At 44.8% G+C, this 18,000-nt stretch overlaps 1 protein-coding gene across 2 annotated transcripts; it reads right to left on the bottom strand.

Annotated features, from left to right (window-relative positions):
- Positions 1-1,068: 1,068 nt before the first annotated feature.
- Positions 1,069-9,602, bottom strand: LOC120720309. 2 transcript variants are annotated; one of them, XR_005692879.1, is made up of 4 exons: positions 8,217-9,602; positions 7,733-7,843; positions 2,407-2,573; positions 1,069-2,073 (listed from the first exon to the last, which is right to left on the bottom strand). XR_005692879.1 is itself a non-coding variant. In XM_040009930.1 (4 exons), exons 1-4 carry the CDS (start codon positions 8,304-8,306, stop codon positions 1,722-1,724), a joined length of 720 nt encoding a protein of 239 aa, XP_039865864.1. In that variant the 5' UTR covers positions 8,307-9,582; the 3' UTR covers positions 1,069-1,721. The 2 variants fall into 2 exon arrangements, 1 of the variants encoding a protein (XP_039865864.1); XM_040009930.1 differs by having other exon boundaries at positions 8,217-9,582.
- Between the last annotated feature and the right edge of the window lie 8,398 nt (positions 9,603-18,000).

Raw genomic sequence — 18,000 nt, 5'->3', positions numbered from 1 at the left:
GTAAAGTGTTAGAGCTATTTATACCTATGTAAACTTTTATACACTGGTTTTTACCTGTCTTGTTTCAGAAAGGTTTAAAAGGGTAATGTCCACAGTTTATTTGTTTATTTATTTATTTGTTTGAATTCAACATATTTTATTAAAGTAATTGAGCTTGAACACAGAAAAAACTGAATCAAATAATCATAAAATCAAATCACTTGCACTATACTGAAGTCTAATCTACTCTGAGCTAATGCTGGTTTCCAACACTAATGATTGGGTGAAGGAGAGAGATGAGGGTGTGCACGGCCACTGGTGCTCTTATCCCCGTTCTGTGTGATACAATCCAACAGGAAAGCAGTCAAACCCTTGGACATTAGCCAAGTTAACGTTCACAAATATATACACACAGAGGAACTCTGAGCCCCAGTGTCAGCATTAGCACAAACATGCCACTTCATACCAAATCTCAGTGTGAGGTCAGGTATTAGTCTCATTCCATTACTCTGGCTATATTTTCTTACTCATCATTACTATTAAACTTACACTTAAGACTAACTATTAACAAAATCACACCCCGATAACTCTATTATTACACTTTGCATTTAATCATAAAAAGGATGGATGTTGAAACGTTTTACTTCTATTTTGTATGAGCCAGGGGTCCTCAACAGCTGATACTCTATGTCCAAAAAGTGACAGGTACTGTTTTATGGAGCAAAAAACTTAAGAGCGCATATTTTATAAATAATAACAACAATTACAAATGCAGACCTTTAATAGTAATAAGTAATCCTTTATTTATAATACATAGCAATATAAAAATAGTAACATATGAAAATATTATAATGGGCACAGATGAATTTGTATCAAAAACAGCAACCAAGCCAAAGTAATGAATAACACACATAAATAACAACTGCTTGAGAGAGCAAACAATTTCTTTTCATCTGTTCCTTGGCAGAAAGTTAAGACAGCTATTCAGCTTTAGGTTTCAATAAACAGAAGTAATGGATGCAGTCCCTTTGAAATGTCTACAAAAAATTCTACTTGTGCATATACTTAGCTTTAACTCTTCTCTTTTTTGTTTTGTATTCCAAAAGGTTTTCATTTTCTCCAGAGGATGTCTCTCTTTCAGTGGTTATCGACTGTTCACATTCATTTTCACAGACTGTTGGAATGTCGATGCTGGCCGAACGTTTCTCGCTAGAATGCAATGGCCTAATTTTGCGTGCATTATCTGTCGTCTTTATTTCGTACTGGCATATACTTTTGCCTACTTCTTGTTTTGTTTTTAAGACATTTGTATGCAGTTCATCTATCATTGCAGTAATGCCCTCTGGAATGAATGCCCACTGTTTAACTGTGTCTAAAACAGCATTTAGTTTTCCAACCGCATCTTCTGTGCATTTTTTGTCTGTGCTTTCAACTACAGGAGTGTCATTCAAAGTTGATAGAGGACTTTTCAGAGAGTTTTTCATTTGTTTAAAATGGCTACAAGCCACCTTCAGGCAAGCACGTGTTATAGTGAGAGAATGTACAACAAGTGCACTGAAGTGTTTCAGCCGATGCAAAAAAACACAGATTTCCAAACAAACTTGGCATTTTTATCACTTTCAAGTCCTCACAGTGTACAAAGTAATGCCTTTCTTTCACTGCAATTCTTGCCAAGGTAGAAATGTCTGTTTCCATGTTTGGATAGATGTCATTGTCAACCTCTGCTAATTTTGCAAGTAACACTAGATGCTTGCAAAGAAGTCCTCGTAAGCCGTACGGTTGCAGTAGGACTCAACAGGGCAGACATCATACACTATGTCTTCTCTTGACTCAGATGGGACTTGATATGCATTAACTCCATGGCTGTTCTTGACTGTAATTTTAAGAGCCCAACCACTTTCCATCAGTCTTGAAGCAGAGTCTGAAACTTGAGACAAGGTGTCAGCAAACCTGTTTTTCATGCGGCCCACATCTTGCAGGGTTTTTATGACTGAGAAGTAGTCGTCGGCCTTCCCTAGGAGCACTTCAATCAGATCATCCAGACGCCTATTCTTGTAGCCAGATAAAAACTGGTATTTCAGGCGGTGGAAAAATCTGAAAAACAGTTATTTGAAATGATTAGTAACTGTAATTGAAGGAATTTAAAGTTTAAATCAAGACTGTATTATTTTTTTAAAAAATTGGAATACCTATTGCACACGTCTTTTATAAAGGAATGCCCTGTGCCGGTTTAGCTGATTTAGGCAAATCCACCTACTCTGTTTTTTGTTGTGATAACAAAAAAAACGCTGCTAGAATTTAAAGGATTTGCCTAAAACCTGTTCTGGCAATGACATGAAGAACCTACTCAGTTTAGCCTCTTGGATTAATGCATAATATCTTTTTTTCAGCAATACAATTGAATGAGGTCAAAATAATAAATCATACCTTTCAATCACATTGTTTGTTTCAGAACGAGCGTGACTGAAGCGACGGCCGTAGTCACACCACATGTGGCCAATGCCTTCCCAGTGCTTCTGAAAATACTGGCACACCAAAGGGTATTGCTTAAATGTCTGGCAGAACTCTGCTGATGTGGCTTTAAAGTCGTCCTCCTAAGAGAATTGGATTCAACAGAATATATCAGAATCAGAATCAGAATCAGAATCATGTTTATTGGCCAAGTATATGTGCAGACACATACAGGGAATTTGGTTCCGGTAGATGGTGGCTCTCAAGCACAGCAATGTAAAACACACACACACACACCACACACACACACACACGTGTCTATATATACACATTACACATACATACACAAAGCTGTGTAAACCAACTATAAATAACGAATCTAACTTAAAATACAGAAATGAATGAGGTGGAATGAATACTACAAAATGTACATAAGTGCAGTTGCAGTCTGGCAGTGGGAGCAGTGTGACAGGTCAACTGTTAAGAAGGGAGATGGCGAGGGGAAAGAAATTCTCAACCAAGATGGCGCCGCGGATGGTCGCCCTGGTGCTTCAGTGCGTTACTTTTGTTTTGTTTTTGTGCATTTCTTCTGTGTCTGGGCACTCCTCTGGATATTCGTACACCAGAGAAGAGCTCCTTAACTACAGGACTACAACGCCTGTGGATCTATTTCCAATATTTGTCGCATCTGCGGCAGATTTACTGCAGACTCTGATCAGGAAAGCGAGACGCCGAAAGAGAGGGAAGCGAGCCGGCGCACTCGTGCGTTTGAGGAGACGCGGACTGCGAACCGCTCTTCCTGGGATCTTCCTTTCTAATGTACGATCACTCAGGAATAAGACAGACGAACTGGCCCTGATGAGAAGCATGAACAGAGACTTTGCCTCCTCCTGTGTGTTATGTTTTACGGAGACGTGGCTCTGTGAGGACATCCCGGACAGCGCGCTCAAGCTGGAGGGCTTTCATCTGCTGCGCGCTGACCGGCAGGCCTCTCTCTCTGGTAAGACCAAAGGTGGAGGTGTCTGCTTCTACATTAATAGTGGCTGGTGCACAGATGTAACAGTGATTGTTCAGCACTGCTCTTCCTCTCTGGAATACCTTTTCATTCACTGCAAACCGTTTTATTCTCCGCGGGAGTTTGCTTCATTCATCCTGGCCGCTGTTTACATCCCGCCAGACGCAGATGCGCAGGCAGCTCAGTGCGCACTCGCGGAGCAGATACTGCACATGGAGCGGACATTCCCGGACTCTCTCATCATTGCTCTTGGGGACTTTAACAAAGCCAATCTGAGCCATGAGCTTCCCAAATACAAGCAGTATATTAAATGCCCGACCAGAGAGGAGAGGACATTAGACCACTGTTACAGCACGATCAGCGGGGCCTATCGTGCAGTGCCGCGTGCTTCACTCGGACTCTCTGATCACGTCATGATCCACCTAATCCCCGCGTACAGACAGAGGCTGAAGCTCTCCAAACCTGTCGTGAGGACTAAAAAACTGTGGAGCAACGAGGCTGTGGAGGAGCTTCGCACGTGTTTGGAGTCTACAGACTGGGACACAATGAAGGCTGCTTCTAACAGCTTGGACGAGTTTACGGACACTGTCACCTCCTATATCCACTTCTGTGAGGACAGCATTGTGCCATCACGCACCAGGGTGAGTTATAACAATGACAAACCCTGGTTTACTCCTAAACTCAAAAAGCTGTGGCTGGAAAAGAGAAAGGCGTTCAGAAGCGGAGACAGGGACTGCTACAGAGAGGCCAAGTACAGGTTCACTAAAGAAGTGGACATTGCTAAACATCAGCACTCTGAGAAGATGCAGCAGCAGATCTCAGAGAATGACTCGGCCTCTGTGTGGAAAGGTTTTAGGAATATCACCAACTACAAGCCTAAAACCCCCCACTCCACTGACGACTTGCTCTTGGCCAACACCCTCAACGACTTCTACTGCCGTTTTGACGAGCCATCAGGCAGCCTTCACACCTCCAACGGCCCCAACAATAGAGACACTTTGGACACTCATTCCCCCACCTCTCCCCCCTCCATAGAGCCATCACCACCTTCAATCACTTCACCTGCAACACCCCCCTCCTCACCCCACACAAAAGAGGATTTCACACCACCTCCTCCCACCACAACTCTTCATATTCATGAAGCAGATGTGAGGAAGCAGTTTAAGAACCTGAATGCTCGGAAAGCTCCCGGCCCAGACGGTGTGTCTCCTGCCACCCTCAGACACTGTGCAAACGAGCTGGCCCCAGTGTTTTCTGGCATTTTCAACTCCTCACTGCAGGCATGTCATGTGCCTGCCTGCTTCAAGTCCTCCACCATAATCCCTGTCCCCAAGAAACCTAGGATCACTGGACTAAATGACTACAGACCCGTGGCTCTGACATCTGTGGTCATGAAGTCATTTGAGCGCCTAGTTCTCTCCCATCTCAAGACCCTCACGACCCCCCTCCTGGACCCCCTGCAGTTTGCATATAGAGCCAACAGGTCTGTAGATGACGCCATCAACATGGCCCTACACTTCATCCTGCAGCATCTGGACTCCCCAGGAACCTACGCCAGGATCCTGTTTGTGGACTTCAGCTCTGCCTTCAACACCATCCTTCCAGACCATCTCCGAGGCAAGCTTTCCCAGATGAATGTGCCTGATCCCATCTGCCGGTGGATCACTGACTTCCTGACGGACAGGAAGCAGCATGTGAGGCTGGGAAAGAATGTCTTGGACTCCCGGACCATCAGCACCGGCTCCCCTCAGGGCTGTGTTCTTTCTCCTCTGCTCTTCTCCCTGTACACCAACTGCTGCACCTCCACCCACCAGTCTGTCAAGCTAATCAAGTTTGCAGATGACACCACCGTTATCGGACTCATCTCGGACGGGGATGAGTCTGCCTACAGGAGGGAGGTTGAACGTCTGGTGTCCTGGTGCAGCCACAACAACCTGGTGCTGAATGCCCAGAAGACAGTGGAGATTACTGTGGACTTCAGGAAGCACACAGCTCCACTCCCCCCCATCATCCTGACTGACACCCCCATCACCTCTGTGGACTCGTTCCGCTTCCTGGGTACCACCATCACCCAGGACCTGAAGTGGGAGCCCACCATCACTTCCGTCATTAAAAAAGCCCAGCAGAGGATGTACTTCCTGAGGCAGCTGAAGAAATTCAACCTGCCAACACGGACGATGATGCAGTTCTACACTGCAATCATCGAGTCCATCCTCACCTCCTCCATCACTGTGTGGTACGCTGGAGCCACTATCAGGGACAAACAGAGACTGCAGCGTGTTGTGCGCTCTGCTGAGAAGGTGATTGGCTGCAGACTCCCATCTCTGCAGGACCTGTACACCTCCAGGACACTGCGGCGTGCAGCTCGGATCTCAGCTGACCCTTCTCACCCTGGACACAGTCTGTTTGACCTGCTCCCCTCAGGCAGGAGGCTCCGGTCCATTCGCACCAGAACCTCTCGCCATAAGAACAGTTTCTTCCCCTCTGCTGTTGGACTCATGAACAATAACCATATGACTGTCCCCGCCACTAACACATGACCCTACGCTGTGTTCACTGCATCTTTCCATGTTTGGCACTGATCACCACCTGCACTCATGTATATATCATGTATATATCTATCCACTTAGCACTTTTAATTCTTATTCTTATTTTTATATTTTTATGACAGTATGTTGCACTGAAGCACCGCAGCAATTTCCTAATGTTGTAAACCTCCTCAACATCTGGCAATAAACCCTTTCTGATTTCTGATTTCTGATTTCTGAAACTGTTCCTGTGTCGGGTGGTCCTGGTCTGCAGGCTTCTGTACCGTCTGCCAGAGGGCAGCAGATCAAAAAGTCTGTGTCCAGGGTGTGAGGGGTCTGCGATGATTTTCCCTGCCCGTTTCCTGGTTCTTGAGAGGTACAGATCCTGGATGGAGGGCAGGGGGGTGCCGATGATCCTTTCTGCTGCCCGTACAGTCCGCTGCAGTCTGTTCCTGTCCTGTTTAGTGGCTGCTCCATACCAGACTGTGATGGAGGAGCACAGGACAGACTCAATGACCGCAGTGTAGAACTGGATCAGCAGCTCCTGTGGGAGACTGTACTTCCCCAGTTGTCTCAGGAAGTACATCCTCTGCTGGGTCTTTTTGAGGATGGAGTTGATGTTGGTCTCCCACTTCAGGTCCTGGGAGATGGTGGTACCCAGGAACTTGAAGGTCTTCACAGTTGACACAGGGCTGTCTGATATGGTGAGGGGGAGCAGAGTTGAGGGATGTCTCCTGAAGTCCACTGTCATCTCTACAGTCTTAAGAGTGTTCAGCTCCAGATTGTGCTGACTGCACCAGAGTACCAGCCGCTCAACTTCCTGCCGGTATGCAGACTCATCACCATCTTGAATGAGGCCAATGACAGTGGTGTCATCTGCAAACTTTAGGAGTTTGACAGCCGAGTTCTTGGAGGTGCAGTCGTTAGTGTAGAGGGAGAACAGTAGTGGTGAGAGGACACATCCTTGAGGGGCACCAATACTGAGGGACCGGGTTTCAGAGGTGATCTCCCCCAGCCTCACTTGTTGCTTTCTGTCTGTCAGGAAGCTGGTGATCCACTGACAGGTAGCTGGTGCCACGCTGAGCTGGGGAGAGTTTGGAGGAAAGAAGTTCAGGCACAATGGTGTTAAAAGCCGAACTAAAGTCCACAAACAGGACCCTGGCATAAGTTCCCGGGCGGTCAAGGTGTTGCAGGATGTAATGCAGCCCCATGTTCACTGCATCATCCACCGACCTGTTTGCCCGGTAGGCAAACTGCAGAGGGTCCAGCTGGTGGCCTGTAATGTCTTTCAGATGGGCGTTCGAAGGATTTCATGACCACACTGGTGTGGTCATGAATCATTTCAATCCATTTAACAGACCTATTGAAATCTTTAATATTATGTATTGAAGCCCTTTTCCTTTTATTGAATAACATTAAGAATTTTAAGTTATTAATAATATGTCGTGTTTTTGTATTAAGAAGCAATTATTTCTTCCTTTACAATGGCTAAGAAGGAACACTAAACCTATAAGCATATTTGGTTTCAGCATCTGTCTGTGAAAGAATCCCACTCACAAGTTCTACTGCACAGTGGGTGACACAATGATGGTCTGCACAGCTTAAGTACTTGTTTTGATAAGCAAGATAAGAAGCCAGTTTTAGAAATTGTTTCAAAAATCTATTTTGTATCTCTCTGTAACTTTTTTAGCAACTGAAAGTTATTGTGCTCTTAGTGTAATCAAGAAATCAAAATGTGAAATAGACAAATTACACTTACAGATGTGCAAGCTTTCAGCTTACAAAAGAAAGAAATGATTTCATTTCTCTTTTGGGTGTTAGAAAGCCCATGGACCCCGGACTCTGATTTTGAAAGCCATCGATTAACAGCCTGTGAATGTAAGAGAAAAAAAGTTAATCTGGAGAGAGAGACAGAGGAGCAGCTGTACAAAAAGCATAAAAGAAAGCTGACGTCCAAAAATAACTTTGTCACTCACTGGACAAGAGGACCTGTGCATTACAGAAATCAACCAGGCAAACATATTTTTAAATGTCAAAAAGAGCTTTGGGAAGCAGCCACCAGAAGATGAGTGCACTGTGGTCTTAAATGGATGGACATAGTCACTCAACACTTTATCCCTTTATATTCATTAACCTGAGTAGGTGAATATCACAATGAGGCAAATCATAACAACAGGACCCTGTTGTAAAAATGTGTTTCAGGTGCATCTTAGACAACGTGAAAAGAAAACAATGTGGTTTACCTGCAAGACATGGTACCAGCATAGAAGGATTGCTGACTCTGGAAAAACCTTCTGCAAAGCATTTATTTCCGCAAAGTCTTTGTCAACCATAAATGCTCTACAGAAAAAAAGAAAACACTAAATGAGATTAAACAGTATGAAAATGTTTTTGCTATCTCAAAGCACCACTTCAATGCCAAATTAAACATTTCAACTCACAAGTAGATATATAAAATACTGCATACAGCCTATAGGAATAACTTTAACAACTGGTAAGGAAAGTTTTTTGCAGCCCATGCTGCAGCTATAGCATTAGATTCTGGCATGTTATAACTTTTTTGAAAAGGAATTATTTCAAAATTAATAGCTGTCAATGTATTATTTACCTCGGGGAAGTTGGGAAATGCTCACAAACTATTCCAAGAACAATTTCCAGGGTTTTCTGACTTTCGTTGCTGACAATAGCATAGGCCACAGGGACTCCATGCCCATGATCATCTCTTACAACAAGTGTGAATAAGGGAAATGAATACTGGTTAACGCAGTGCGTGGTGTCAACAAATACTAACTGTTTTGCATAGTTCTCCATGTTTGATTTCATTACAGGTGTCTGCAAAACAATCATTAGTTCTTGGTCAGATGTGTATGGTTGATAGAAGAGAACATGTTCTTGATGTTTTCCATTAAGTAAGGTATGTACACTTTGACTGTCTCCACAGTTAAAGTGCTTCTTCCTCATCATGCAGGTTCTAACACTGTCAATGTCACGTGGTGTGACAAAATGCTCTCTGTTGTGAAGATCTCTGTGTCCATGTTCTTTGGCCCATTTATGACATTCGGATAGTATGATGTCTGGCTTAGTTCCAAGGGAAAGCAGTTCCTCAATCTTCCTCCTCAAATCACTGGAAATATTGTTGAAATGTGCGTCTTTTGGGTCCGAAGGATCATGCCCATCATGCTTATCATATGTACGCTGCACGATGACTTTGTGGTCTTTCCAACATTTGAGTACTTTAAATGAAACATAGGCCTTACAGCCCACTGCTCTGTAGCTGTTTCGACTTTTTTTTCCAGCTCTGATGCAGTTGAATTTGTAATAGTCTCTTTTCCTGTCTTTACCTGAGGCCACATTTAAACATTTATAATGTCCATGAAGGGTTAATGAGTTCAATTTTTCTAACACAACACTGAATGGGTCCTCCTGGCATTGTGACACATGCACACAAAGTTGTGTATCTTTTCCAGTTCTTTTTTTTTCGTCATTCAGAACACTTCTAATTATATCGTCCATTTCTGGTGGAAAAATAACAAAGGTTTAATTAGTCAATATTCATTAATTCATTTTAACTTGTTTTGGGGTTTTTTGCAATACAATGTAAATATTAAATATAATATTAATATATATATATATATGTAATACTCTGATAAATATCAGTGGTATTTATTTTGTTTTCATGAGAATAAGTTAAAGAGAAAATAATTGTTCATGGTGAGGTTAAGAGTGGTATAAATATGTGATATAAATGTTTGTATTAAAATGCATAAATAGTGTGTGAAAAAATCAGTTACGTTAAAAAACATAATTTCATGGAATGTGAATGTCTGTTAAAAGAGAAGAGGTGTAACTTGTTTTGTATGCTATGTCACGAGAGGTCATGACTTGCAGATGACTTCCGGGGGAAAGAGACTCGGGAGGAAGAGAGGAGAAAAAGAAGGATTACTAAAATGGCATAGACGAAGCATGGACTTCGGGACTGCTTATGTCACCAAAGTTGTTCGGCAACAACATATCACCCGTCTGCGGACTTCCCGGTAATCATTCGGAGCGTTTGAGCCGGGCTTCCCGTATCTTTTGTGCTTGGCTAAGCACGAGGCACGTTTGGCTACGTTGGCTAGCTGGAGCTAGGCTAACGCCACGGTCCTGGCTAACGGAGATTCCGCCGGAGCGGAGAGACGGAGTTTGAGAGTTGTCTCGGGAGAGAGTCGCTAACCGTGGATGATTCGCTGCTATCTAAGGAACCGGAGATTCGTTGCTCGCTGCCGCGAGTGGAGATGGTTGCTACCACAACGAGCGAGTTATTCATCGGAGGAGGTGGAGACATCACGGATACTCGGAGGTATTGTTGTTATTATTAAGAGCTCCAACTAAAGCGCGCCAACAACAAAAAATAGACTAAGAGTGCACTCTGGGGAAAGAATAACATTGGACAGATTAAGGGAAAAAATACTAAAATCTATCCCCCGGGGGTTTATTGTATGTTTTGTATATGTGTTGTTTTATGAAGAAAAAAGGGTTGGATGTGAATTTCCTGCAATTGTTTAATACATTTTCTAACCCTGAGATCCTGTGTTGGGTTTATTGCATGGTGTCTTATCATTTGAGTATTCACATGTATTAGCCTCAATCGGTTAAGTGTATTTCCTTAGCCTCCGCTTGTCTGTGTAGACACGAGAATCATATGAACCCTAGACTGATATTTATTTTTCGAGATGTATCTTTTATCACAGAATGTTTAAGTAGAGTCAAGACTGCTCCCGAAGGCATAAGAGGGGAGTCTTGTCACACGAGCCGGTGGTAAAAGTGTTACATTTTTGGGGGCTCGTCCGGGATTGTATGTAATTTTTGTTATGACTGACCTGGTTTTCCGTTATTCACCAAAGAGAGGGAACTAATTTTTTTTTGAGATTGCTAAGGAAATTATTTTCATTGTCAAGTGTGGTTACATTTATTGTGAGATCTCTTACTGTTTGAGCTAAAAAAAAAAAGAAAAAAAAAAAAAAAGAAAAATGGAAGCCGTTGAAATTGAAGCTTGGTGCAAAAGGAAGCAGTTAGCTTATGGACATGCAGTTGTTTTGAGTGATGTGGACCCCGATGTCACAGATGCAGTTCTGCTATCGGCTTTGAGTCAGGTCAAAGTATTTGGAAAATCCGAGATAGTTGACCGTTGTCTTGATGTAGCTTCTAAGACACAGTTGGTACTGATCAAGACTTCAACTGACTTAAAAAATCAAACCGTACCGGATGTTGTTGGACTTCCTGGGGAGGCGGGTCCATGGCCAACTCATGTGCTCACTGCTCCTGCAGAAAATGATGAGTTTCAATCTAAGCTAATGTCATTCCTGAATGCGGAAGGTAAAACTCTTACTGACGTTGGTGGCTTACTCCAGCCTTCACCCCTTGACGTGAACACGGCTTTGATACATGCTATCAGTTCCTTAGTGGATAAATGTAACACCACATCTGTTGATTCTCAGAGCTATCGTAAGCTGCGCATGTTCTCTGGTGTGAAACCTACGCCCAGTGGGGAGGAAGAGTATGATGCCTGGGCAGAGCAGACAACACATCTGCTAGAAGAGTGGCAGTGCAGCGACAACATAAAGAAACAGCGGATAGTAGAAAGTCTGAAAGGTCCAGCTGCTGACATTGTAAGATTCCTGAGAGTGCAGCAGTCCACTGCAACTTCATATGACTACATGCAAGTTTTGGAGACAGCTTTTGGAACAACTGAGAGCGCGTCTGATCTTCTGGTGAAGCTTAGACATACATATCAAAATGTTGGTGAAAAGTTGTCTACTTACTTGTTGAGGTTGGATAAAATGCTGCACTGTATTTTCAGAAAAGGAGGCGTGGCACTGTCTGACATGAATCGATTACGGATGGAGCAGGTTGTGAGGGGAGCACTGCAACAAGACATGATTGCACTTCGTCTTCGTATGACTCACAAGCTGCGAGAACCCCCTTCTTTCAGTGAGTTGCTAAAAGAAGTAAGGGAGGAAGAGGACATGCTCCAAAGCAGAAATGATAGCAAGAACCCAGTAATGTCACAGTCTGTAACTCCTGTTTCTAAGTCGGCACCTGAACAAGAAGTTGATCCTGAAGTGGCAAAGCTGAAAAAAGAGTTAAGTGTCATGAAAGCCGAGATGCTTAGTCTTAAAGCTGCTACGGTTGCATCACATCCAGACACCCAGGTTTCACAACCAGAAGTCCCTGCCAAGCCACCGTATAAAAGAAATGCTACCCCACAAAGGTCTGGCTATCAAGAGGATAAACCTGGAATATTTTGCTACAGATGTGGGGAGGATGGACATTTTAAGAGAGAATGTGAAGGTGAAGAAAACCTACTCAAAGTCAACAAGCGCCTCATTAAACTGACAAAGAAATCGGGAAACTACCGCGGGGTCCAGTAGAGGAACGGCCTGGCATCCCGGTGGTTGTAAAACGTTCCACCAAGTGCAGCACCTTAGAGGGAAAAGTGAAAGACACTGTACCTGCAGGCTTAGTGGGCCCTAGCTCTGTAGTGTCGGTACAGATTGAAGGCATCTACTCTAAAGCCATACTCGATTCTGGTTCTCAAGTAACCGTGCTGTACAGATCCTTCTACGACAGATATTTGACACACCTGCCATTGACGTCTATCGACACGTTGGCGATATGGGGTCTCAGTTCCGCCGAGTACCCTTATGATGGCTATTTGTCACTTAGGCTGGAGTTTTTGGAAGCAGATGTAGGTGTGAGTGAGACCATTGATGCACTTGTGTTGGTATGTCCCGACCCAGTTGTGAGAGGTGAAGTTTCCCTGCTTGTTGGCACTAACACACCCACTGTGAGGCGATTGCTTAGCCACTGCAGGGAAAAGGGAGGAGAAAACTTTGTGAGATCCATGCACATTCACCCAGTCTTCAGAAAAGTTTTCAGTGAGATCTCAGTGTTACCACCTGATGCTGACAGTAACCAGAGGGGAACGGTGTGGTTCACCCAAGCCAAACCTGTCACCATACGGCCTGGGGGAGTCGCCCAAGTGGCTGGGGCACCAAAGTTTCATGGAGTGCTGAGCACTCAGACAATCCTTGTAGACTCACCTGATGACCCTGAGAATGAGTCACGGTTTCCCGATGGACTCCTGGTGAGACCAGAGTTGCAGACCTCCACTGGTGTGACGGCCAAAAGAATTACTGTTCTGGTTAGAAACGTGTCAGCACGGGAAATTACCTTGACCAGAGGGACACCAATAGCTCATCTGTTTCCAGTCGACGTTGTGTCATCTCTACCTGGGAAGGAAGAGTCTGAAGTCGAGTTCCCTGGGAAGCTGAGCCCCTCTTCTTTCAACTTTGGAGACTCACCAGTTCCTAAGGAGTGGAAGGAAAGGTTGGTGACAGAAATGATGGAGCGGAGTGAAGTTTTCTCTCTGCATGAGTTTGATGTCGGATGCAGTAAGAGCACCCAGCACACTATCAAAACCACAGAGGACAAACCATTTCGGGAGAGGTCTCGTCGGTTGCCGCCTGCTGACGTGGAGGCATTGAGACAGCATCTAGCGCAGCTAAAAACTGCTGGTGTTATTACAGAGTCACGCAGTCCTTATGCCTCACCCATTGTGGTCGTGAGAAAGAAGAATGGGAAAATAAGGATGTGTGTGGATTTTCGGACTCTAAACCGCCGCACCACTCCCGACCAATACACGGTGCCAAGAATTGAAGATGCTTTGGCATGTCTCAGTGGAAGCAAGTGGTTCAGTGTGCTTGACCTTCGGAGTGGATACTATCAAGTGCCCATGGCAGACTCCGACAAGGAAAAGACAGCTTTCATTTGCCCGGCTGGATTCTTCCAATTTGAAAGAATGCCACAGGGAGTGACAGGGGCTCCCGCTACATTTCAGCGGGTAATGGAACAAACTGTTGGAGACATGAACTTGCTTGAGGTGTTGGTCTATCTCGACGATCTCATTGTGTTTGGAGCCACGCTTGAGGAGCATGAGATCCGGTTGCTGAAGGTGCTTGACCGTCTAAAGGTCGAAGGACTGAAGCTGTCACTGGATAAATGTCAGTTTTGTCAGCCATCAGTGACTTATGTTGGGCACATCATATCTCAAGACGGGGTGTCTACTGATCCAAAGAAGACTGAAGCTGTAACCGCATGGCCAAGACCCAACACTGTGACTGCATTACGGTCGTTTCTTGGATTCTGTGGGTACTACCGGCGTTTCGTGAAAGATTACTCCAAGGTAGCTCACCCATTGAACCAACTGTTGTCTGGTTACCCTTCAACTGCAAAGAAGAAAGTAAAGGAGAGACAGGACGGTCCGTACCTTAACCCCGCAGAGCCCTTTGGTGGTCGATGGAGCGGAGAATGTGAGGCAGCCTTCGAGGAGCTGAAGCGACGACTTACCCAAGCTCCTGTGTTGGCCTTTGCCGATCCTCAGCTACCTTATGTGCTGCATGTAGACGCTAGCCGGGAGGGGCTAGGAGGAGTGCTGTACCAGGATCAAGGCGAAGGATTGAGACCTGTGGCTTTCGTCAGTCGGAGTTTGACTCCTTCGGAGAAGAATTATCCAGCCCATAAATTGGAATTTTTGGCGCTGAAGTGGGCGGTGGTGGACCGACTGCATGACTATCTGTACGGGACCAAGTTCGAGGTGAGGACAGACAACAACCCTCTGACATATGTGCTAACGTCTGCCAAGCTAGACGCGACGGGTCACCGTTGGCTTGCTGCCCTGTCTACATATGACTTTAGTCTCAAGTACAGAGCAGGAGTCCAAAACATTGACGCTGACGCTCTCTCTCGCCGGCCACAATCTGGGTCGATATCCAAATCCGAGTGGGACGACGTTCCTGCAGCAGGAGTGAGAGCCTTGTGTCAAATGTCTAGGGTGATGAAACATAAAAACCCACGATCCGGAAGAGCCATTGACTCTTTTGGCACTTCTCCACAAGCTATCCCACAAGCTTATTGCAATCTGGCTTCTTTGAGTGTTAAGAATATGCCCTTTGTGAGTCTTGCTGAGTTGTCGACCGCTCAACGGGAAGACCCCGGCATAGGACAAGTGTGGACAGCTCTGAGTAAGGGGAATAGTAACCAAGTTGACAAGACCAAGCAACCAACTTGCTCTTTGCTGTTGAGAGAGTGGGACAGGTTAAAGATGCAGAAAGGAGTGATGTATCGCATTGTAACTCCTCCAGGGAAATCCCGCTGTTCTCAGTTGGTACTACCAGAAAAGTATAGAGTCCCTGTACTGAAATCACTGCACGATGACTCGGGTCATTTGGGCCTCGACAAGACATACGGCTTGGTAAGAAACCGGTTCTACTGGCCTCGGATGAAGTCAGAGATTGAAGAGTATTGCAAGTCTTGTGAGAGGTGTATAAAAAGAAAGACTCTACCCAAGAGAGCTGCACCTTTGTCGCATTTGCAAAGTGAGGGACCGTTCGACCTCGTTTGTATGGACTTTTTGTCCATAGAGCCTGATTCGAGCAGCACAGAAAATGTTCTGGTCATTACCGATCACTACACTCGTTATGCTCAAGCTTTTCCAACAAAAGACCAGAGAGCCTCTACGGTTGCAAAGGTGTTGCTGGAGAAGTATTTCGTTCATTACAGACTGCCACGGAGGATGCACAGTGATCAGGGCAGAGATTTTGAAAGTCGCCTTGTCCATGAAGTGTTGAGTTCACTTGGAGTTGAAAAATCAAGAACGACGCCCTATCATCCTCAAGGAGACCCTCAACCCGAGAGGTTTAATAGGACGTTGTTGGACATGTTGGGGACCCTGGAACCGAACAGAAAGAAAAAATGGAGTCAGCACGTCGTTCATTTGGTTCATGCTTATAATTGCACTCCAAATGAAGCTACAGGTTTCTCTCCTTATTTCCTTATGTTTGGGCGTGAAGCTAGGTTACCTGTGGATTTGTGTTTCGAGACTTCTAGTGATGGCACACCACAGAAAACTTACCTCAAGTACGTTTCTGACCTGAGGAAGGAGTTAAAGGCTGCCTATGAACTAGCAGAGTCCGTTGCTGCCAAGCAAAACGAGAACAAATAAGCAGCGGTATGACAAAAGAATCAGGTTCGCACAGTTGTTACCGGGAGACAGAGTCTTGCTACGAAACCTCGGGTTGCAAGGGAAGCATAAACTGGCCGACCGCTGGGCGTCAAAACCATATGTTGTGGAAAGTAAGATGCCGAACCTACCTGTGTTCCGGTTGAAACCTGAAGATGGTGATGGACCAATCAAGATCCTCCATCGGAATCACTTGTTGCCTCTTGGGGAGAGGATATGTCTAGACTCTGCATCCCCTACGGATCTCACCCCTACAAGGAGAGTCTTGCGACGGAGGAAACAGAAAGAATGCACAGACAAGCCTGGAAAGGAAAAGACACTATCGCAGAGAACGGCAGATAAAGACTCTGAAAGGGAAGGAGTCACACCCAGTGATAAAGATGAGAAAGAGTACACTGACTCCGAAGATGAGGATTTTGGACTTTGGTGTGATCTGACTGTTGAACCTCTCAGGTGCAACATGGATAGTAATACTCTGGAACCATTCAGTCTGGATTTGGGTATTTCCTTAAGCGACGGAGCTGAACAACCAAAAACAGTTGAGCTGGGAGTAACACAGGAATGTGTAGAGGAACCTGAGACGGACAGTGTAAATGAATCTGAGTCTATTGAGACAACCGAAACCGAACTACCAGAGACTGGCGAGAATCGCGAAGAGACTGGCAAAGACAAAACACTGCCTGAAGACATTCTCTTGCAAGAAGAGGACACTGAACTTAACTCTGAGACTAATCCTGACTTTGACATTAAGGCCAGACCTCAGGCGGTTGAAGAGGGCTCCTATTGAGGTTAACTTATGATGAAACCAGGTCATCCCAGTGTGGTAGCCGCCACTACAGTGAAATATGTCTCTTGTTTGTATAAGTGGATAGGAACACCCATCTTTGCTTAGTGTGTGTTTTTACTCACTGTTGTGCCATAATGGTTATGTTTTCAAGGTACAAAGTCATGAGGGGCATGCTTTTCTTGGTGGGGGGAGAGTGTAATACTCTGATAAATATCAGTGGTATTTATTTTGTTTTCATGAGAATAAGTTAAAGAGAAAATAATTGTTCATGGTGAGGTTAAGAGTGGTATAAATATGTGATATAATGTTTGTATTAAAATGCATAAATAGTGTGTGAAAAAATCAGTTACGTTAAAAACATACTTTCTATGGAATGTGAATGTCTGTTAAAAGAGAAAGAGGGGTAACTTGTTGTGTATGCTATGTCACGAGAGGTCATGACTTGCAGATGACTTCCGGGGGAAAGAGACTCGGGAGGAAGAGAGGAGAAAAAGAAGGATTACTAAAATGGCATAGACGAAGCATGGACTTCGGGACTGCTTATGTCACCAAAGTTGTTCGGCAACAACATATCACCCGTCTGCGGACTTCCCGGTAATCATTCGGAGCGTTTGAGCCGGGCTTCCCGTATCTTTTGTGCTTGGCTAAGCACGAGGCACGTTTGGCTACGTTGGCTAGCTGGAGCTAGGCTAACGCCACGGTCCTGGCTAACGGAGATTCCGCCGGAGCGGAGAGACGGAGTTTGAGAGGTTGTCTCGGGAGAGAGTCGCTAACCGTGGATGATTCGCTGCTATCTAAGGAACCGGAGATTCGTTGCTCGCTGCCGCGAGTGGAGACGGTTGCTACCACAACGAGCGAGTTATTCATCGGAGGAGGTGGAGACATCACGGATACTCGGAGGTATTGTTGTTTTATTAAGAGCTCCAACTAAAGCGCGCCAACAACAAAAAATAGACTAAGAGTGCACTCTGGGGAAAGAATAACATTGGACAGATTAAGGGAAAAAATACTAAAATCTATCCCCCGGGGGTTTATTGTATGTTTTGTATATGTGTTTTTTTCATGAAGAAAAAGGGTTGGATGTGAATTTCCTGCAATTGTTTAATACATTTTCTAACCCTGAGATCCTGTGTTGGGTTTATTGCATGGTGTCTTTATCATTTGAGTATTCACATGTATT

This window comes from Simochromis diagramma, unplaced genomic scaffold (genome assembly GCF_900408965.1).
Source record: "Simochromis diagramma unplaced genomic scaffold, fSimDia1.1 OVJJ01000576.1, whole genome shotgun sequence".
NCBI classification, from domain to species: Eukaryota; Metazoa; Chordata; class Actinopteri; order Cichliformes; family Cichlidae; genus Simochromis; species Simochromis diagramma.
The sequence above is the reverse complement of the archived record's forward strand: the minus strand, read 5'-3'. Positions and strand labels throughout refer to the sequence as shown.

What these genes read in the sequence shown, in the direction of transcription:
- LOC120720309 (XM_040009930.1), bottom strand. Translation starts at nt 8,306, where the DNA reads ATGGTTGACAAAGACTTTGCGGAAATAAATGCTTTGCAGAAGGTTTTT. An exon ending in AGCTGAAAGCTTGCACATCT is followed by an intron (nt 2,574 to 7,732) that starts GTAAGTGTAATT and finishes CAATTCTCTTAG; the next exon opens with GAGGACGACTTTAAAGCCAC. An exon ending in ACAAACAATGTGATTGAAAG is followed by an intron (nt 2,074 to 2,406) that starts GTATGATTTATT and finishes ACTGTTTTTCAG; the next exon opens with ATTTTTCCACCGCCTGAAAT.